The sequence below is a fragment of the Phoca vitulina genome, unplaced genomic scaffold, assembly GCF_004348235.1.
Source record: "Phoca vitulina isolate PV1807 unplaced genomic scaffold, GSC_HSeal_1.0 scaffold38, whole genome shotgun sequence".
Taxonomy (NCBI): domain Eukaryota; kingdom Metazoa; phylum Chordata; class Mammalia; order Carnivora; family Phocidae; genus Phoca; species Phoca vitulina.
In genome coordinates this window covers 8149661-8172427 of record NW_022589741.1, presented here as the reverse complement: position 1 = coordinate 8172427, position 22767 = coordinate 8149661, and the positions used below count along the sequence as shown (strand labels likewise).

The 22767-nt window shown below is 48.5% G+C and overlaps 1 protein-coding gene across 1 annotated transcript; it reads left to right on the top strand.

The window, feature by feature from the left end:
• On the top strand, nt 1–22734 carry POU2AF1 (POU class 2 homeobox associating factor 1). The gene is made up of 5 exons (XM_032427755.1): nt 1–86; nt 18440–18570; nt 19069–19111; nt 19193–19458; nt 22420–22734. Exons 1-5 carry the CDS (start codon nt 71–73, stop codon nt 22732–22734), a joined length of 771 nt encoding a protein of 256 aa, XP_032283646.1. The 5' UTR covers nt 1–70.
• Nucleotides 22735–22767: the final 33 nt, after the last annotated feature.

The following is a 22767-nucleotide window of genomic DNA, read 5'->3' as shown; positions in this document are numbered from 1 at the left end:
ACCCAGGTCTCACATTCAAGAAGCCAAACTGTCTGCTTCAAAGAGAAAAGGCGACATCCTGTCACAGGCCATGCTCTGGCAAAAACGTAAGTGGTGCGACCGTGGCTGTCAGAGCCCTGTCGGCCCAGGTAGGCACCGGGAGCTCGCCTGGGAGCCCGGGACGGGTCGGAGAGGATGTGGTCGTGCTGGAGGCAACGGGCTCTGGGTGCCCAGCCGGGAGGGGAGCGCAGGGGTGAGGTGGGCGACGGAGCCCGCTGGAGAAACCAACCTGTCAGAGGTGATGCTAAGTTTCCAGGCTGGAGGGGAACGAACTAGTGTTCCAAGGTGGGACAGCTCATCGTGTCCCCGCTGTGCGGCATGAATCACCGGGGCGAGGAAAGGCCAGTTCATGATTCACACAATGAAAAGCCAAATGTGACATTGGTTTGGGGCCGAGAGGGGAAAGCCGTGGAGTCCTTTACATGACTGCCTTTAGTTTTCATAAACAGCTGCTCTTGAGCTTGTGGTTCCATTCCTCGGGCCTGTTTGTCTCTGCGTTGCTTAGGTTTCTGCCGAAGGCGTGATTTGTCTCTGTGAGTGCCCGGGACCCTGGGGCTTGGCTTTGTCAGGCAAGTCTTCGCTTGCTCCGCTGCCCTGCCCCTTGTCACGCTTCCCCGCGCGCCGTGGCGAGGCTCGTGTGCCGCGTGTCCCCGTGCAAGGGGGCAGCGCGTTTCTCTTTAACCTTCGTGTTTATCCCTGGGGTTGGATGGAACAACTGTGAACTTTATTTTCCATTATGTGGGATCAAACAGAGACTCATGTTATTAATAATTGAAATCATACAGAGAGTGTCTACAACATTCCTTTCTTGAAATAACAAAGTCAACTCAACTGCCTCATGGGAGTTGAACCTTTTTGGGGGCTCGGTTCTGGACTTCCTCAAGAAAGAAATATTACCAAAAAATTGGTCTGCCTTTTCAAAGGTGCCCAGGTCTTTAAAATGCCTTTTAATGAATTTATGTACACCCTGCCTCAAGCAAACTTAATATAAGAGGATCTAGATTTACAGAAAAAGATAAATTGGGGAGTGTTTGTTTATTTTACAAAAAGATATACTCTTGGAGGCCTTAAAGTTCAGAAAATATACTTCCACTGATTAAAACATAACTTATAGCCACTTTATCACCAACTCATTGTTTCCTTTATTTCTTGTGTAAATTCTCTGGAATTAAGCTTGTTAATATATAATTCGGAGGAGCGATTTCAAAATTTCTCCGATTGTGAAGTCTCATTGTTCGATACTGGCAAGATGCAATTTTTTTTTTTTTTTTAATAAAAAGAGATGAACTTTAATTTGGGCTTGAGAGCTATGGAATCCTTCCAAGATAACTAGAGATATGCTAATATGGCTGGTGCACATGGCTACCTGAAGGATAGAGGAATAGAACCCAGCCCCAGGGAGAGCTGTGTGGCTGAAGGCAGGTGGGCACTCCTGTCTTTTACTGGACGCTGCTGGGTGTCCATAAGCCCTCACACTTAGATTTGAATTGGTGGATTTTATGTGAGCTCTTGAGGAACTTTTGCCTTGGTTCCTACCTATTCAGAGCAAGTCATTTTCCTTTTTATTTTTAATTTTTAAAAAATCTTTAGGTTTCTCACGTGTAAAATGGGGTAAAAATAATACCCATTCCTCAGAGCTACCCTTACCTTGGTAAGCTGAGATGCCACCAAAAGGATGTTTGTTGCTTTGGTTTTGCTTCAAAGTCTGAGATACGGGTTGCTTTCTTGCCTTCATGAGCTACCATATTCCCCACTCTTGGTTATGCACTACATTCTTCCTTCCTTAATTCCTCTTAAGAGATGAGCAGTTTTTTTCAAAGGAGATGCTGCAGGCATGTTTCCTGCTCACACGCTGGACGTCAGTCGGGTCCAACGAACTCCATCCTTAGGGAGACCCCATTGTAAGCTTGTCTGTGGAATAACTGGGGTGAATGGTTCTACATGATCAGATGCACACAGTCAAAATTCTTTTTAATTGTCCTTTGGCACCTTAAAGGAAATTAGGAAAGGCCCTGGGCACTAGACCCATCCCCTTACCCAGGATCCAAATAAAACCCTTGTCCAGGGGCACTGAGGGGACCTAGGTGCCTATACATTGTGGGGAACTAGTAAAAACAGGGCAGCATTGTCAGCCCACTTAGAATCACCTGATGGGAGGGCAGAGTTTGAAATCAGACACCAAGAGTGCTGAAAAGGCACTTTCTTTTTTCAGAAAACACCCTCGGGCCATGATTTGAAATGACTGTACTCTCGCGTTCTGGAAAGGGTTAAGAAAACATCCACTTTGTAAATGCTGCCTCCTCCCTACCTGGCCCAGGATCCCTGTTTGTGGACCAAATGTGAACACTGACTTTGGTTCAGATCAGCTCAGACCTGCTAGCACACAGAAGTGGAAATCTGCGAGCCCCATGCATGGTTCTGAGCTTTGCTTGACTGGCCGGTTAGATAAAGAAATTACTCCACGGGCAGATTCTCCTTCTGGGTTCTGGGCTTGGTCCTGCAGGCCCCGCGTGGATGTGAATTCACAGCCACTCCAATGAGAGGCCCTTCCTTGTTCAGGCCAGCTGGTCACAGTGCAGTAGAAACAGCAGGAGTGATGGAGTGAGACAGGTCTGGGTTGGAAAGCTGGCTCTGCAGCTTAATAATTCAACCTTTGCAGATTCTGAAAAATCTGCGAAATGGGGGTTTTAATGCCTGCCTTCTGAGGTTTTAGTCGGAGTGAAAGTAGGGAATGTGGGTAGTGTCATCAAGTCTCTGGATAGTGGTGAGGGAGCACCTTCCATCCTGAGGCACGTCCCCTGGGCCCATCTGGAGGGATCAGGGTTCTGCTAAATTCCTTCCTGTTTATCCTTTTCCAAAGACTTTGATCAGAATAGTTAAAAAGGCATGATCAAAATATTCTTGAGTGGTAGGATCTTTCAAATGGTTTTCCAAGGGTCTAAATCAGCGGTCTGCAGACCGCGGTCTGAGTGCCAAATTGGCCCCATCACCAGTTTTTGCAAATAAAATTTTTTTGGAACATGGCCGGATCTCTTTGTTCACATATTGCCCGGGGCTGTTTTTGCTACAACGGAAGTGTTGAGTAGGGGCCATAGAGACTATATATATGGCCTACAAAGCCTAAAATATTTACTGTCTGGTCCGTTATAGAAAAAGCTCGCCGACCTCTGGGCTAAATGATTTGGGTCATACTTTACATGCTCATTTCCTTAGGTTTCTCTGCATCCTGGGGTCACACAATGCCAACACCAGTGGGAGATAAAATTTGCAGTCAATTGATTAAATGATTTGCATAAAGCCAAATTTGATTTGACTGACTTCTTCCTTAACAGCTATGGAACTATGTACAATAAACTCAACACCATTTGTTAGAAAATGAATGAATCACACAACTGCTTTTTATTGTTGTTATTTGTGTAAGGGAAAACAGGCTGACTGATTTTCTTTGAATTGGCTGCTTATCTTGATGTCCCGTAGACATGGCCCTGGAGTGCAGCGAGGCCCAATAGCAACAAGAAATAGTTACTGTTAAACTATTATGGCATGGATGTACCTTTGCTTCCAGACAGCTTCAATGAAGCAGAGGTTCCCAGACAAATAAATTAGGGTCTCAAAATTCTCATTAATGTAGAACTCTGGATTTACTCCAGGGTTCCACTAAATAGCCAATTTTTTGTAGGGAAGCCAAAAATTTGTTTAAACATAAGGAAAACCTGTAATAACCCTATACTGTTTAAAACCCCATCTCTTGCAGAAACTCAGGCAAATTTACACCAAGAAGTAATTTAGGTCTGTGGAGCACCTCTAACATTTCTATTGTGTGTTACAACCTTTGTCCACTTAATAAGCACCTTTACTTCTCACCAAGTTTATGTATTGATTCAGTGGTTCTTGTTGATAAGGACAAGTCGGATCTAAAGGACGACACAAATTCACAAGCACAGAAGGAAGTGAAATAAGGGACAAACATCACCAAGCACACAGATTAGTTGGTGAAAGAACAATAATTTTCAAGGTGAACACTTTACTTCCTTCTCCCTGTATTTACTAAAGAAAAATGCCAACTTTGTTTTTTCTCCATACCCAGAAAGTTCCCAAGTCAGAGGTTTGGAAATCTCTCTTCCAGTTCACATCTGCGAATCCATTCTGTTGTGAAGAATAAAAAAGAACCAAGGTTGTCTACACTTATTAGCTAAAAATCTGGACATTTAATTCACTTAGAAGTTCCATAAATTTTTGCTTTTAAACCTTCCCATTACAAAATAAAGGTAGTAGTTCTTTCCCCCCTCTGACTTCTTTCTAAAGAAGTTTATTTTCCTACCAACACAGATGTCCACCAATTTCTGACTTTGATCCAACCAAACCAAAGTTGGCTGATTGATTATCAACAGAAGTTTCACGGTTATGAAATACTTACCGATGTTCTAGTTTTCTCATTTTTGTAGAACAATTGCTTGATTAGAGTGGGCCTGCTGGGGGTGGAGAGGCCTTTTCTGGAATCTTCTTGTCCCAGTTGTGTGATGCTATGGACAAAGCATTGTTCTTGCAGGCGGGAAACATGGAGTTTACTTTCCAATGTACAGGTTATTAGGTGCAGGGCCTTAGGCAAGCCACCTAACCACTCTGGGTCTCAGCGTTCCAGCTGTAAAACCACGTAAAGGAATTGCCTTTACGTGGCTAAGAGGCAGGGAGATTGAACTTGACCCAAGTTCTTTTTCAGCTATAATTGCTGAGCTTTCACGAGGGCCCATACAAAATAAATCCATGTTTCAAACACAAGTGTTTAATCTAACAGAAGGCATTCCTCCATTTGCACAGAGCAATGCTTTCCAACCTGGGCGACAGGTTGGAATGCTCTGGGAAATTTAAAAAATACTGATGTCCAGGTCCCAACCCAGAGGTTCTCGTTAAAGTGCCCCGGGCATTAGATTTTCAAATCTTCCCAGGCAATTCGAATGTGCAGCCAAGTTGAGAACTACTGACCTAGAAGTTGCAGGGAAGGGCTTCTAATATACCCTTGGACATTTTCACCTGTGTGCCCAACCCATCCACGTCCCACCTCTGGGGCATGAGTACTTACCTGGCTCCCTGCAGCATACCAACTGATCTGTTGCATCAGTTTAATTGCATTCGGTTGCTTCTGAAGAGACCTGAAACAAGATGGATTTAAGTAAGACAGTGGTGTACATTCTCTCACACCAAAGTCGGCAGTAAGCCGAGCAGGACTGTCCACAGAGTCTGCAGGGCCAGCAACGGCTCCCGCTACTTTTGTCTTTCTGGTCGGCTGTCCATGGCATGTGGCTTCTGTCCTCCAAATTGTCTCATAGCTGCCACATTAGCTCCAGCCACCACATCTGTGTTTTGGACAAGGAAGAAGAAGAGAAAAGAAAGGCAACAAGATCATGCCTCCCTGCTGCCCTCACCACTATTGCTGACGTCTAACAGCCACTCCGATCTGCAAGGGAGGATTGTGTCATTGTTTAGCAGGCATATTGACGCCCCCCCATAACGTGGGGCTTGTGAGTAAGAAAGGAGAGGGCTAATGGGGGCTGCGGCAGCTGCCAGTCTTTGCCACACTTTGGATGGGTTCTCTCATTTAATCCTCATAGAAACTCCAGGAGGCAGGTTCTGTGTTTAGCTGCATTTCATAGATGGGAAGACTGAAGTTGAAGATTAGGCTAGTAAGTCAGCCTGAATATTGTCTTACAAAGCTGTCCCGTGTCTCCGCCGCGGGCCTTGGCTCACCCCCAGGGCGTGGGAGGGTGCTCTGGGTGAACGCACAGGCCTTCCACGTCAGGTAAAGGAGTGGAAACTCAATGGCAAAAATGAAGTGGCCAGCTGGCGGATTCCTGTGCCTACTTCACAAACTCAGTTTGATGCATGTTTCATCTTACTTACTGCAAGGAATAAGGTCTTTGCGTCTATACCTCCTCCACGGGGCTCTTTGCAGATTTTTCAGCTGTAGTGGGAGGGCTCGAAGGGGAGAGTGCGACCTAGAATCTTCCCCCCAAAACCAGCCCATCTGTTTTCAGGGCAGCACGAATAAAGAGCCCTGTGTGGCCGCCTGAGGTGGGACCCAAGGCTTCTGCCCCCCTGGCACTTCCTTCATTTTGAACTGTCTAGACTTTGGAAGAGTCAGGCTACCCCTTCGTGCACGTGTGCATGTGTGTGCACTTGGGTGGTGTGGTGTGGAAAGCAACATACAGAGAGTAGGGGTTTATTTGGAATTAGAGAGTGACGTCTCTGTTCTTTCTATGCCATTAGCGGCTTAAAGCTTCGCCTCTGGGGCAGGCAGATCTGAGTTTGAATCCTAGATTTATGCCTCCCTGGTCGCACGGTCCCCACAAGCCCTTCTGCCTCACTCTGCTGCCACCTCCTAAAGTGTATAACGGGACCAGAGTTCTGACTTCTTTGCTTCATGGGGCTGTGGTAGGTGTTTACTACTGTGCTTCGCATTAAGTCAACGCTCAATAATAAATATTAGTTACTATTCTTATTTTCCCGCTCTCTCTTACTCTACCTCTGAGAATAAAACTTATGCGGCTAATTATAGATGGTGATTTGTGTGGCCTCTGAGTTCTGCATTTCTCGTGAAACAGCAGGGCGCACATTTCCAGTCTTGTAACTTGTGGTGGGGTTAGTGATCAGGGCTAAGGCTGATGGCTAAGATGGCCATTCTGTGGCCAAACTTGGAACTTGAGCCACCATTTTCTACCACGCGTCATAAGGCAGCAGGCTCATAGTGACTGAAAAACTGTGTTTGTTTTCTTTTAATTCACAAGATTGAACTGAGGTGTTTATAATCTAGCTGTCAGGAGACTGACCCTTGAATTTTGCAAGAAATAGCACAAATGATACTGAAAACTGAAACAGCAATGTGCTGCCTTTCTTGGTTTTAATGGTTTCATTAGTGTCACTTTCTGGAAAGAGCAGGCAGCCAAAGAATTATAAACCAGAGTCATTCTCAGACCAGGTGTTGGGGCCAAAAAGGACTTGACCACACTTAAGAAAAGCTGAATTACTTTTTTAACCCTCTAGAAAGACTCATAAATTTAACTGGAAGATAGGAAGTGTATAGAGATTGTTATCACTTCCCAGGACTGCGAAATGCTGGGGACATAGAAAAGAGAGAAAAAAAAAAAAAAAGAGAGAGGAAAGAGAGTTGAAAGCAGGAGGAAGTTTTAATGCTGGATGAAGGCAACACTGATTCAGGAAAGGCATAGAAGGAAAATGAATCATCCCTTTGTTGTCCCATGCATGCGTGCATCCACCCAATAATGGAATTATTCTTAGTAGAGAAATCAAGCAGTGACATACATTATGTTCAGCAGGAGGGAGGGGAAGATGGAATCGGGGAAGGTATCCTGAAGCATACGGCACTGGATATAGATCCTCAAGAATAAATGTAATTAGACTTCTTGCTTAGATCTTGGGAGATGAAGAGGCATATTAGGACATAACATATGACCATTGGGAAGAAAATCCAGGCACGTCTAGGCTGGTGTTTACAACATTTTTTGACACAAATGTCTTTATTCAAACCAAACCTACTGTAGAACTCCAATAAAAAAATAAAAATGGAGCAGTTCTGGGTGGATATTGAAGTTCTGATTGCTCATTCACACCCAGACTCCCCTGCTTCCTTCCCTTTATTGGCAACTACAGTTGCCTCCACTCTATTCCAGGGTTTCTAGATTATAGCTTGGCAACTGTGACCTGGACCAATCCTCTACTCCTTCAGCCAGATCCCTGATACCTGGTCACAGGTCCTTGGTTTAAATGCTTCTAGGGTAAAGACCACACTCCTAGAGCCAAGTGAGTCACTGTGAAGCATGTTGTATTGGGCTCCATGAAGCTTTGAAGCTGTGAAGGTCATGTTTTCAGTCTATATCGGTATCTTGTGAACAAAGAAGGAGGTATGTTCTTCTAAGATTGACCTGGTGACTCCTTTCCCAGGCTTGCTATTCTAACAAATTCTTCAGGGTCCTTCACAAGGAAATGCCCCCACATCCTGAGACCATTGGTTAGTACACCAGAGACTTGGCAAAAAAAGCTCATCTTGATTGGCATTTATCTCTCACATCATGAATCAATTATGAGGGCTGACTTCACTCACATAGCCTATGTCCCAGGTCACCACAAGCCTTGGGGCTGGAGCACTTAGATCTGACCCCAAATGTATAGCTGGCGCTGGGTCTGAAGAGTCCTTCCTCCAAGGAATTGGTCTCAGGAAAAGTTGATTTCTTTAACAAGAATCTCTTTGGTATGGAAAATCCCAAACTAGATATTGCTTAAATCAAGGAACAAACAATTGTATTTCTTCTCCTCCAGCTGCCTAACCATAGGTTTTTCCTGTTCTTGATCAGACTGGCAATTCTAGATTCAGGCTCTGAGTCTTAATCTAATAAGAAAAGATATTCTGACTCCTCTGCTCAGTCTCCTCACTCTGGTGCTAACTTGCTACAGAATTTGGGTGGGCAACTTGGGGTGGCTCACCCCTAATATGGTCTTGTGCTCTTAGTGTAGTCCCTCTCTTTCCCCATTCTGATCCCGGCTGCTCTTGATAAAGCAAAGGCAATGCCCAATATGTCTGCTAGAATTCCGCCTTGCTCTAATAGACAATAAAACTTCCCTCCCTGACCGTCAAAGAGTCTTCCCATGTATATTGCCATGTTTCCATCCCATATGGGAAATGTGCTCCTAGGTTTCTAGGCCTTTGGAGAAGTACCATGACTATGGCCTCAGTTATGGCTCTGTCCCTGTCCTTTGGGAGATACATAAAAGTTCCTTTAGGGGCTACATCTGAGGTCAGGGACAAAGGCATGCCATCTTACTCTGTCTGCCCCTCAAAAATCTCTAAGGTGCTCCTTCCTGGAGTTGTCCTTTAAAAATTTAAATCTGCCACAAACCTACTCCTCTGCTGGCTTCTGAAGAAAGAAGTCCTTCTGCTCAGCTCATGATATCTTTATAAGAGATCAGTGCTAGGATTTTGAAGTCTCCTGTTCAAGCTTGTTCTGTTTGCAAGTGAGGTCTTTGACTAGTCTCTCTGCAGCATCATGGGCCCCCTCTCTCCTAAACATGGCTGTCCTACTGCTTGGGGACACCTGCCCAGGTACCTGAGGGATGACTTCTAAGACCACAATGAAGGCAGGTTGAGACAGGCCTTGCTGGCAGCAGAAGGCTCTGGGTGTGTTGAGGATAGAGACATTCAGTATCAGGATGTAGCAGGACAAGGGCAAGTTAGAATCACAACACCAGGGCTACCTACTTCTCTGATGAGTGATAGGCTGAGATCATAGGAGAAACAGCAGTTTGTTGAACACTTGTTATGTACTAGGTGCTTAACTGTGTTAATTTCATACAATCCTCATGATAATCCCATGAGCTGGATATCATTACTCTCATTTAGCAAATAGGGAAACTGAGGCCCATATATGTTAAGTGATTTGCCAACGGTCACATAGTGATAAGCTATGTAGTAGGCTTTCCAGACTAGATCTGCTTGAGTCCCAAACAACATCATACCACTTTTCAATGCCAAGGATTTTAGGGTTCCATTAGATGCTTCTTCCTTTCCCCGTTAAAATAAGTCCACCCTTAGATGGAGGTGGGTTCTTATTTCACTGAGAGCAGTTGTAGCCTGACTCAAAAGCTCCTACAAATATGAATCTCAGGAAGTTAGATATGAGACAGTATAGAACCTCTGGAGCCAGCCGATTTCCATCTTGGAATTGGAGTTCCTAGGGCTGGTCTTCCTCTAGTGGGCTAATCGGCCAAGATAGGATAGGACCAGCTGGTGAAACATCTTTGGGTCTCATCTAGGGTCCCTAGGCTGGGGATGAACCCTGAACATCCGGGACTACTTTGTATGTGTTGGGCAAGACTTACATTCATGGTGTGGGCTAGCCTCACCCCAGACCAGACTCCCTGCATCAGAGACAGGACAACAAAGCCTCTTGCACTCTCCTCTTTATGTAGCCCCTACAGACTGGGGACCCCTGCTTGCTGCTCATGGAAGTCCTACTGAATCAAGTGGAGGTGGAAACCAGCCCAACCAGCCAGGACACTTCATCCCTGAGGCAGATGCAGCTCTGTCACAGTTTGTGATTCTAGGTCTGCTGATACATTTATTTAATTAATGTCTACCCCATTTGATGAGATGGTGAGCTCCCTGATGGCAGGGACCTGGTTTACTCTGCTTAGCATGTATTTATTCAGGGCATGCTCTGTCAGGGCTGTCCTAGTCTTGTCCCCTACTCTGGGACTCATTGTATCTCAGATGGGAGCCCTTTCTGCTCTGGTGACCCCAGTTTCTGTAAGAGACAGGCAGATGCAGCTGGTTTCTCAGGTGGACCTATCCACTGTCATTTCAGTCGAAAATACCAAAAATAAAACTTTGCGGGGAATTGTTTAGGTCTCTCAGTTCTCGTCACTCATGTGAGCAGACTGCTGGTAACCTTCTCATGGACTTCTTTTTCCTCTCTTGGATGGGAAATTCTATTTCTTGGGGAAACTGGCCATCAAGGGAGACTGGATCAGGGTGGTCCAAGCCCAGACTCTGACATGAGGAATGAGGGTCAGAATGGGGCAAGGGACATTTAGTGACTGACCTCTGGGGTTACCCAGAGAAATAGTGGACTTGCCCAGGCAGGGGGCAGGCAGACGGTGAGGCAGAAATGGACTGAGCTTGGAATCAGAGGTCTTGGCTTTAGCTAATGACATATCTATTTACAAGTGTGGACTTGGGCAAGCCACTTATCATCTCTGGGCGTCATGTTCCTCATCAGTGGAAAGGAGGGTGAAGACCTCCCCTGCCTATTTCAGAAGCTGTGGTGAGGCCTCAGGGCTGTGTGAGTCACAGAAATTGTGCAAAGGTGAGCGTGGTGATTTCTGAGTTCCTGGGGGTTAAGGTCGTGACCAGGAAACAGAGGGACATTTGGCATGCATGCGTTCACCATGCCTGAGTCTTCACGAAGAAGTAGCAGAACACTGACACTGTCTCTGAGAGTAAAGAGAGGAATCCGAGAGCCTTGTGCACTCTGCTTGCTCTGCAGGAGCTTTGGAGGGAGGACGACACATGGTGTGGAATGCACTGAGAGCCCCCGGGGGAAGGTTGTCTCGGCAGCAGAGCCCATGAAGACCATCTGAAAGCTCTTGCACTAGTGGCCTTTTGGCTGACCTCACTCAGAGTCATGGAGTGGGACATCCAGAACTTTGGGGATAATCCCGGTAATCCTGAGGCTGTGAAGTGGGAACACCTCAGGCAGGAACTTGGTGGATGAGAGTGGGCTACAAGTAAACTGGCTCTCTACTTAAGCCTAACATAATCTGAGAGGAGTGTGTCATCACCCTGGGTGTCCATTCCAGACTGGCTGGGGCTTCCCTTAAACAGGGATCACTTGGCTCCTGGACCCCTTTGCTCTGGGGCTCTGTGGTTCTAAGATTGAACAAGTCTCTGTGGTCACCCCAGATGTACTTTAGGATCCTCCCCTGGCTCTTCTTTCTCAGGTTGTTCTCTCTAGGTCCTTTTGGCCCACCCAGGGCTGTGGCTATTCTCTATCCTTTCCCAGTGACCCCCTGGGATCATGGTAGATGACTTGATGGTCTTAATCAAATGATGATTGATCAAATGATGTTTGATCACCGAGTTCTGTGGGGCTGACGGGAATATGCTTCTTAGAATGGGGACAAAGAAGGGAAATGTCACTACTTTTCCCTTCCCTTCTGTGATCAGACCAGAGAGTCTGGGATCACCTGCCATCTTGGAGCTCTCCCAATGGAGATATCCCAGTCTACATACCAAGACGCCATGGCTGACTCCTTTTCGGCTGCCCCAGCAGCCTTACAAGCAACATCAGATTGTAATTCAGTTGAGGTTCCACTTTCTCATATCTTCTGAACACCTTTATTTTTTTTTTAAGATTTATTTATTTGAGAGAGAGAGAGCGAGCGAGAGCGAGCGAGCGTGTGCAGTTGTGCGCACACAAGTGGGGGGAGTGGCAGAGGGAGAGAATCTTCAAGCAGACTTCCCGCTGAGCACAGAGATGTCCAGGGCCTTGATCTCAGGACCCATGAAATCATGACCTGAGCCCAAACCAAGAGTCAGATGCTTAACTGACTGAGTCACGCAGGCCCCATTCTTCTGAACACATTTAAAGGCACTTTTTTGTCGATCTATCTTTTTCCACTCTGCCCTGGGTGTTATCCAGATTGCTAGAATATATGAGTGACGTGGTGATACTCGCTGGCTGCAGAGCCCTTTCAGTTCAAACACCAGTGAATGGAAAGCCCGCATTTACATGCATAAGAAATCTCTTTGTTGGCCTCCATTAAAAAAAAAAAAAAAAAAAGTAAACTGCAATCTAGTGTAAATTGGGCGGGAGAGCCTTTCTCTAGCGTGTCAAGTCCAATCTTTGGCCAAAGCCCAAGTTCTTTCTTCCTGTTTGGAAAAAAATCAGCCATTGTCCATGAATGGAAAGAACAAATTTGAAAACTTTGACTCAGATCTTTAGCAGAAGACGAACATTCACATTAGTGTTTCAATTAAGGATGTGGATAATCCTTTAGCCGATCTGAGCTAAACTTTCCCAGGCGCCCTCAACTACCTTGGGCTGAGAGCACAAACAAACTTCTTTACATTAAAGTCAAGCAGAGAAAGTCAATTATCATATGGTTTCACTTATTTGTGGAACATAAGGAATAGCATGGAGGACATTAGGAGAAGGAAGGGAAAAATGAAGGGGGGGAAATCAGAGGGGGAGACGAACCATGAGAGACTATGGGCTCCGAGAAACAAACTGAGGGTTTTAGAGGGGAGGGGGTGGGAGGAGGGGTTAGCCTGGTGATGGGTATTAAGGAGGGCACGTACTGCATGGAGCACTGGGTGTTATACGAAAACAATGAATCATGGATCACCACATCAAAAACTAATGATGTATGGTGACTAACATAACATAATAAAATAAAATTAAATTAAAAAAAATAAAGTGAAAAGTGTCAGCAACTTTTATGACTTTGTTTTCAGTTAGAAGCTAGGAAAGTTTGTTAGCCCTAGGCTTGAATTCCTATTGTTCAATTATTTGTTTTTGGTTTTGCTACAAGTAAAGAGAAAATTATTTGTTTTTCTCCTTAGAGTGGATTTTTTTTTTTAAAATAATACTGAAGTTTCAGCAGCAAAAGAGAATAATATTTACTGTGGTTACTTGGAGGGATCAATAGTGTGTCATGTATCCTTCTGGGCTAGGAAGGTTTTGTCTTTCAAAATGGCCTTGTGTGGCGGCAGGCTGGAGCTCAACCAGTCAATTATAAACAGAAAGCACTGTCAGTGAGCTAGATTGTCAAGATGGGTGGGATGGGTGCCTCTTCCTGGTTCCCTGATGAGAGAAATGTAGGCGTACCCTGAATCCCAACTAGCCTTTAGAGCAGCAATCCTAACCGGTGTTCAATTTACTGCTGAGCCCTGGTGGCTCATGGGAAATCTGCAACAGGACAGTGGCTGGGAGAAGAGTCTTCTTTCAAGAGGATCTTGGAGGCTGTTCTAGGTAACACCCATCTGAAGAGCTCTCTGAAAGCTGCCTGGAGAAGTTAAATGTGATAAATGCTTGGATGTTGCCTCCACGAGGAGCCATTAGGAGGGACCTACCTCCTTAGCCAAGTAGCTTCCTCACTGTGGTGTGAATGTGGTTTGCATGGGGTCATTAAATAAACAAGTGCTGACAATTTTGCATATGTGCTCGGTGATATTTATTATACCTTCTTCAAGGAACTGGAGGGCCATGTTTATTTAAATCAGTAGAATCCATACGTTCCCTCAGCTCGGTGCAAACACGCCCAAGCAGCTGGAGCACTGCCTGAAGTGACCAGTTGGCTTGGTCTGTCATGGTCTGTGCTCTCCAGAAGAACAACAGCTGTCGGACTCTTATTTTTGTGATGTGGAGCATGTCTGGGTGTGTGGCAGGGGGAACTGAAATGTCTTCTGCTGACTTTTTATACTTTCAGATTTTTTCGTCGCTCATTTTGGAAAAGGGAAGCCCTCACTGGGGCAAAATTTATAGGTTTTTCTGTAAATGAGTTTTTTGTGTTTTTTTTTCCCCCAAACTCCACTGGTGACTGACTTCCAGTGGTGGGAAGGTAACGGGGCTGAACTTCTCACCCTGCAAAAGGAGATTCCTAGTGAGGCTCATGTTTAGGTGAGAAGACTTTTCTCAGTGGCGGACACTTGGATGCTCCCAGGAGACTTAATGGGCCTTCAAACCTCGGGATACATGGTGAGGAAGCTTCAGGCTTTGAGGACATGCTACCCGGAGCTGCAGTTTGATGAGGGGGGCTGTTAAAATCTCTGGTCAACTCTACTCTGGGACACTGCACTTTCATCCTCTCTGCTTATGTATTATCATTTTGACCTTCTGTTTTATTTTCTTTGTCTCTTACTATTATTTTAAGAAATTATTTTAAGACTCAAAATTTTTCTTCTAAATATTCTAGTTTAGTTGTCTTAAAGCTAGCTCAGTTCGGGGATCCAGAAGCCCCAAGGCAAAGCAATCATGATTTCAGACCAAGTTCTTTTCTTATTCCAAATTTGTATCTGTGGGCTCGTTTCTCATGCTGGTGGCACTAGGGAGCAGTGTTTACTGTAGAATTAGAAACGTTTATTGTTGCTTCCCAAAGGTTGGGGTGAAAGGCGCCGACTGCAAGTTTTGGCTTTGCACACACACTTGGCCATCGGGCTCCTTTGGGAATTGTCCCGAGGCTTCTGATTCCAATGGGTCATGGCCACTTTGCAAAGACACTGTGGGAAGCACCCCCGCTCATGCCTGCACGCTTGTAGTCAGTTGCAGGATTCCCTGGCAGCTGGTTTGGACTCATAGCTGGGTAGGCAGGAGATCCTTGAGAGCTGGGGGAGTTTTGTGACTGCAAGAGGAAGAGGTGGGGACTTAGAAACTGCTCTCCTTATGGTCGTTGTGCTGGGCACACCTGTTGACACTGTGGGTTCGAAGGAAGTCCAGACTTCAGAGGCTGATACCCTCTGCTCACAGCACCTCCCCCAAGCCCGCTTTGTTCATTGATTTGAAAACAACAGGAGGCAGGAAGCCACCACTTGACAAGATCCTGGAAATGCCCAGCTGGCCCCTTTGCAGCCAAGTGTTCGATGTGTCCACTTCCTGGGAGGGAGTGGGCTCGGGAGTCCTGTGGGGCCTTCCCCAGAAGTGCACATGCAAACAGAGGGGGTTAGTCTCCTACCTATCTGAGCGGCTTGAGATGCCTACCTGTAGGAATGAGTCTTTCTTGTCCCCCGGCTGAATGAGGAGTGTGACCACAGTGCTCAGACCCCCAAATAACCCTGTCCCCTGAGTTTCTCCCCAGGGCATAATGCCTCAGGCTATACTCCGTGCCTCAGAATAGCTGGAAACCCATTTGCAGACACGCATAGCTTGAGTGATATGGGTGCGAACAAAGCCGATGTGGCTGTGGGTGACTGAGAATGAGTGAGCAGAGTGTGGGAGGGCAGGTGGCCTGTTCTCTGCCCCGGCAGGCCCCACCTGGGCTCTGGGGCCAATGCTGGGCATCGGTGATCATGAGGGGAAGTGGCACATGGAATCTGTGCAGGGGTGAGACACCCAGAAGGAGGGTTACAAGGAGGGATTAAGAAATAGCTGGAAGGATGGGATGTTTGTTCAGACTCTACAGGGGACCTGGTATCCGTCTTCAGAGGCTGGAAAGGGATACGGCTACTAACAAGAATAATAATATTAGCTCGCATTTATTTAATGCTTGCTCAGTGCAATCTCTGCGTTAAGCATGTACCCTTCCCGGCACGTACCTTTAGGATCCTCACTGGATAGATGAGAAGGCCGTAGATGGATTATGAATGGTGAGTTTCATCAGAAGGCAAATGCAAGGGAAAATGGTGCTTGTTACCATGTGGCCGGTCAAGTTGGAGGAAGAGCCTCCTGGCGTCGTAGCTCCCCAGAGGAAGGTGGAAGTGGGTGGGGGACGGGAAGGCAAAGACCACGTAGGTGGACGTGGCTTTGGGAGCATCCTGGGTGTTACTGCAGTGAATCCTCACAACCACTGTGGGAGACAAGAATCAGTGAGACCCAAGGCGTTAAAAAATCATCTGAGATCTTTCTACCAGTAAGCGACAGCCCCGATTTGAATACGGGTATTTTTGGCTCTCAAGTCCATTGTTAATGCTGCTTATAGGAATACCTGCTCACAGGCAGTCCTGGGCCACTGGCACCGGGCTGGATCTCTCTCTGCTCCACACTCGGGTTTTGGCCTCAATTTTACATGTTTTAACTGTTGCATTGCTGTCTCTCCCGCTACATGCAAGATGCATGGGGGCAGGGCCCACAGCTATGTTGTTCAGTAATGTGTTCTTAGTGCCCCGGGATATTTGAAAGAATGAATGAATATCAGTAGAGATCCCTTGTTATGACGGGGGAAATTAAAAAGAAGATAATAAACCTATTAGGACGTTAGAGGGAGATTCTTATATTAGATCAGGGATGAATTATCAGTGGTTCTAACCCCAGCAGAGCTTCAGAATCTGAAGGACTTTTAAAATATAGATTCCTAGGCCCACATCAACCCCCCAGAATCAGAACTCTGAAAGCCTGGGTATCTGCATTGTGCATCTCTTCCTGGTCAGTTCTGCTACATGGCCAGGTTAGGAAACCCCCTTGGATGCATCTGAGTCTGGGGTTCTCTGCATCATGTGTCCCTAGGATTCTGTACGCCCCCTTTCCCTCTTCCTATTGCCTCTGTCTGCCTGCTAGGCTTCCAGGCCAGGCTGTGCGTGTGCCTGGGGCATGGCTGGAGGTCTGGTGCTGGGTCAGGCATGGGTTCTTATCAGCTGGGTATTTACTGAGCAAAGTTCAGCCAGGGCAGCACTATGGTTCCGGGTTTAATAGATACCCAGGCTTTCAGGCTTTTGATTCAGAGCCCAGGTCCCTGGGGCCCTTTTTGGTGGATGATAATGGACTCACTGTGTGAGTCTCCAGGGCCAGTGGTACTCACTCTTCTTGGCTGACCCAGGCCTGCCCTCCAAAGACCCAGGGCCCTAGGCTGTGGGCCGTCTGGGTGGGCAGACTGTCACTGCCCAGCCATGACTGCTGCTGGCTTGCTCTCCCTGGTCAGGAAGTGCCCCGTTCCAGCTCAGTGCTTTGGTTTCCCAGCTTTGATGACAAAAGGCACAGGGAACCTTCTCTCCTGGGGGCCACAGAGAACCTGGGAATCATTCACTGCAGCCCATTCTAAAGGTCCGGGCACATTCTAAAGGGCAGCACGTTTCATATTATCATCCAACCACTTAATCAACAAAGACCTTCCTGAGCTTGCTATGGACATGCTACCTGGGAAAGTGTAGAGAAAGAAGGTATAATATCTCACCTTGACAAGTTCATGATCTAGTTAGGGGCATAAGAAATTTACAATCCTACCAAAGGATTACTAATTATTATATAGCAGATTGCAATTTTTTTTTTTTTAAAGATTTTATTTATTTATTTGAGAGAGAGAGAGAGCACAAGAGGGGGGAGCGGGAGAGGGAGAAGCAGACTCCCTGCCGAGCAGGGAGCCCGATGTGGGACTCGATCCAGGGACTCCAGGATCATGACCTGAGCCGAAGGCAGTCGCTTAACAAACTGAGCCACCCAGGCGCCCCAGCAGATTGCAATTTTATTAAATGTTTACTCTGTACCTGATTTTATACTAAGCACCTACTGTGCTTCTCATTTACTAGGCCAGCAACTCCTTATGACATTCTTTTGATAAGAAATTGCACAGAGAGGGTTAGTAACTTGCGCAGGATCACACAGCTAGAACGTGGCAGGGGCAGATGTCGAGGCCTGTGCCATCCGGACTCAGAGTGCTCTTATGACGGCCTCTACCGCCCCCTATGCTGAGCACTACACCCCTCAGCCTCCGAGGCTGGAGGAGGAAGCCGCTTCTGTGGGCAGCCGGGGGCGGCCAGGAGGGTTGCGCTAAGTCTTGAGCCAGGACAAGTCAGGAGGCTGAGAACTGTGAGCAGGCATCCTGACCATGGGAAATCTCAAGTAAAGAGGAGGACATGAGACATGCAAGGAACACGAAGAGAAGTCGGGGTTTATGTCCGGCCAGAGTTGGGGTGTAGGTAGCACTTAGTGTGCAAAGTGGTTGGAAAATGGGTTGAGCTAACACAGCCCAGGACTTCCCATTGTACATGAAGTTTGCAGGCCTTAATCGATGGGATGGAAGGGAGCCTTAGAAGGTTTGGGGCAGGAGGAGGGGCGATACCGGGGGAAACTGCCCAGGAAGTCTCGTGGGTCCTCCGTGTTCAGGCACAGCCGAGGGGAGCGGGCACCTGGGGTGGGGGCTTGGCCGGGAGGGAGATGAGCACCAGTGACATTGCTTTCCACAGCCACGGCTCCGGAACAAGCCCCGGCCCCACCGCGGCCGTACCAGGGTGTCCGCGTGAAGGAGCCAGTGAAGGAACTGCTCCGGAGGAAACGTGGCCACGCCAGCAGCGGGGCGGCTGTCACACCTACGGCGGTGAGGGGCCACCGCGGCCGGTGTGCGTGGATGCGTGCGCGTGCGGCGGGGCGTCCCACGGGCCGGGGGTGGGGGGTGCTTCCTTGCTCTACGGGATGCTCTCCGAGGCCATGAGGCCGGCACATCGCCGAGGCGTGGCTGCTGAAGAACGGACCCCGGGGGCAACGAGTCAGTGATGCCCGAGGTAGGATGAGGGGGATGGGCTGGCTGGCTCGGCCCGAGGGAGCAGATGACCCCCCCGTCCCGGCGTGAGCTGGGGGCCCCCCACCGGAAGAGGACCGTGCCGCTTCCCTAAGTGCGCAAGGTTCTTGCGGAGTGGAAATGCGAATCCCCCCATCGGGTGGGTGGTGAGGGTTGGGACCTGGCGTGGGTGTTTTGCTCTCATAAGGAAGACCCTCCCCTCTACTCTCCTGCCCTGGGGCCCTCGGGGCAAGTTCTCTGCAGAGGGCCCGTTGGAGATAGCTGAACGCTGATCCTGGTCTCCCCTTCTCCCTCTAGGTGGTGCTGCCCCATCAGCCCCTGGCGACCTACACCGCAGTGGGTAAGAGCTCCCACAGTCCCGGGGACACCCCTCGGGTCCCCCGTCGGGGTGGCACCTGCAGCAATTGCCTTCTTCCCACAGGTCCCTCCTGCCTTGACATGGAGGTCTCTGCTTCCACGGTGACAGAGGAGGGGGCCCTGTGTGCCGGCTGGCTCTCCCAGCCTGCCCCGGCCACCCTCCAACCCCTGGCCCCGTGGACACCCTACACGGAGTACGTGTCCCACGAAGCCGTCAGCTGCCCCTACTCAGCGGACATGTACGTGCAGCCAATGTGCCCGAGCTACACGGTGGTGGGGCCCTCCTCCGTGCTGACCTATGCCTCCCAGCCGCTCATCACTAACGTCGCGGTATGTCCAGCAGACGCGTGGCTGCACCAGCCCACGCCCAGGGCACCCTTTGGAATGCGGGCTGACTTCCTGACCCCTGATCGTTCCTGCTACCGGCTTGCAGGACAATGGAGTCGTCAAGCCCACCCTGTCCTGCAGGGAGGCCTGCTCTTATTCCCAGCGACCTAAAATAGCTTCCACAGAGAAGGCTTAGGGCCTCCCTCGTCATACCTCAGGCTCCTCAGGGTTGGGATGTTCTCCAGCCTCTCTGCCCTAAATCTCCCCTGCTGCCCCCAAAGAGGCAAGTCTTGGTTGCAAGTTTAAGTTTTCAGTGAATGGGGTGTCAGGTGAGGTCTGTGTGGGGTCTTGTACCAGAGTCAGTGTTTTCTTTCTATTCAGATACCTTGGGGGGTGATTGTTCACGTAACAATGGGATTTTCCAGATGATCTTAAGGCTAAGCAAGGGTGACACAACTTTCCAGAAAACTACCTTTCTTTTTTTAAAGATGTACTTATTTATTTTTAGAGAGAGAGAGAGAGAGAGCAAGCATGTGACTGGGGGAAGGGGAGAGGGAGAGAGTCCTCAAGCAGACTCCCCACTGAGCACGGAGCCCGATGTGGGGCTCGATCTCACGACCCTGAGATCATGACCTGAGCTGAAACCAAGAGTCAGACGCTCAACCGACTGAGCCACCCAGGTGCCCCACAGAAAACTACTGTTGATGAAGTCAGACCCACCTGGAGGGTGATGTTTTCAGTGCTGCCTCTAGCATCAGATTGCCTCGGTTCAAATCATTGTCCCTTCACTTAGGAGCTAGAAGACCTTGGCCTGAGTGACTTAATTTCTCTGAGCCCTGGTGTCCTCATCTGTGAACTGGGAATACTAACAAGAGGGCTGATGTCAGGATCAATTGGGATGATACATGTGGAGGACTTAGCATCGTCCTTGGCATGCAGAAAACACTCCATAAATGTTATTATGACTGATTAAAGTTGGCCAGCAACATTCGCCAGTGGCTGCCTCCAAGTGCCAGGCGGGAAAGGAAGGAAGAAAGCAAGAGAAATAGTTTTATGTGAGTGGTACCTGTTTGAGCAAAGGAATGGGAATCCCCCAGGTGTTCAGAGGAGAAGAGGTCTATGGGTATAGCCGTGTCCAGCTTCAGCTCAGGGAAGACTGTGGGAAGGGGAGCTGGGGCCTCATGAGTAGCTGCAGGGCCCACATTGATGCCGGAGCTTGCTTTGGTTCCCTGCCTCCCAACCATTTCTCTCAAGGGCTCAGCGTCATCCTGATGCACCTGCCTTTTCATCACCATCCAGGCAAGGGCCCCCAGAAGCCCTCCTACCCCATGCCCCTCCCCTGGCTACCCAGCGAACCAGTTGGGGGGCCTACATGATTGTGGATAGGAAGGAGTGAATTCAACACCTTTCCCAAGCAACTCATTTCCCTATCGGGGGCCTTGGGTGGGGGTGGGAGGTGGTAGATATAACTGTTCCCAGTCATTTCAATCCCAAGGATTTCTTTCATTATCTTTCATTAGCCCCACCTCCTACTTTGAAAGGCTCTGTGTATCAAACAAACTCTATTTATTAAGAAATAATTTATTTGTTTTGCCGCTTTGTAAATGAACTCATCAAAGCTGGTTTGAGCTACCAGTCGGCACTCCTGATGAGCAGGAGATAAGACATTTTGTAGCACTGGGTTGATGGAATTCCATCTCTGAGCCAACAAACCTGCCGTTGCAGGTGACCTGCACGGGTTTATGACTCAAAAAAGGAGGAGTTCCATGTGCATTTTTGAGGTACTGGAAATAGTAAGGCTTTGTTGGGAGGCTGGAAGGCCTCAGAGACCATTTCCAGCTCTAGCATTCTATAGGAAAACACCCTAGAGCCTTGCCCTTCAAACTACAGTCCCTGGACCAGCCACACTGGCATCACCAAGGACCTGAGTGGACATGCAGAGTCCCAGGCCCTCCCCCAGGCCTCCTGGACCAAAATCTGCATTGTCACAAGATTCCCAGGAAAGTGAAATAAGCTCGTCCCGAAATGATTCTAATGGTTTACTCTCAAAACAGTGGCAACCGGACAGGGATAGGATGGGGGAAGTCGGGGCAGTAGGGGAAGGTTTGGGTCTCGCTCATATAATTTCATGCAGAGTCCTTCCTCCTCCTCCCCTTGCTTCCTCAGCTGTAGAAGATAGTGAGGATCCAGGCCCTGCCTCTCGTGCAGGCTTGACCTCAGCTTTGTAGTGTGGTTGCTGCCCAGAGGAGAGGCATTGTGTGCAGGGCACCTGAGAAAATGGCCCTGGGATAGCCATGGGGGGCGCAGCTCAGAGGCGGAGGATGAGGACATGGAAGGTGCTGGAAGCCCTAAGGAAAGCCTTGTTTACTAATAGAGCGGTGCTTCCCAGTGCCCAGGTCTGGCCCAGAGCAGGAGGGAGGTGAGTGGAGCTATGTTGGCCCAGGTGGACCCCAGGATGTTAGAGCTGCTGTATGGAGCCAGGACAGTCTTTGTGTCTAGGCATGACAGTGGCCAGCTCGGGGATACAGCTGCTATGCCACGGGACAGGATTGTTTAGCATGCTGTATTTTCACTGATTTTTAATATGTACATTTCCCCCCACCCACATTTTAATATACCTGAAATTGGGATGGAATGTATATTCAATAAAATCTGGAAAAGCATCTCTAATAGGCTCAGCCCTATGGCATCTGTCCTATTTGTGACTCTCTACAGAAGAGAAAACGGATGCTTGGGGAGGTAGTGTGAGCAAGGACATGTAGCTAGTGAGGGATAAAGTCAGGGACCCAGCTGAAGTCCGTGTGGCTTCTCCCTTGGGGGAGACTCTGAGCAGGTGGAGACAGAGCCCCTGAGGGAGACAGCAGGAAAGGGGGATGGAGAGATCCCCACAAGGACAAGGACAGGCAAGGACAAGTGGGTCCCCCAAGGCTGCTAACCCTTGGTCCTGTGTCTTCCCCATCACAGACGAGAAGTGCGGCTGCGCCCACAGTGGGGCCCCAGCTGGAGGCCCCGGAGCACCAGGCGCCCCTCACCTACTTCCCATGGCCTCAGCCCCTGTCCACACTGCCCACTTCCACCCTGCAGTACCAGCCTCCGGCCCCAGCCCTGCCCGGGCCCCAGTTTGTCCAGCTGCCCATCTCCATCCCCGAGCCAGTCCTCCAGGACATGGAAGACCCCAGGAGAGCCATGAATTCCCTGACCATCGACAAGCTACTTTTGGAGGAAGAGGATGGTGACGCCTACGCACTCAACCACACGCTCTCCGTGGAAGGCTTTTAGGGTGTGCTCCCGCCTGAGAATCCTGTTCCCTGA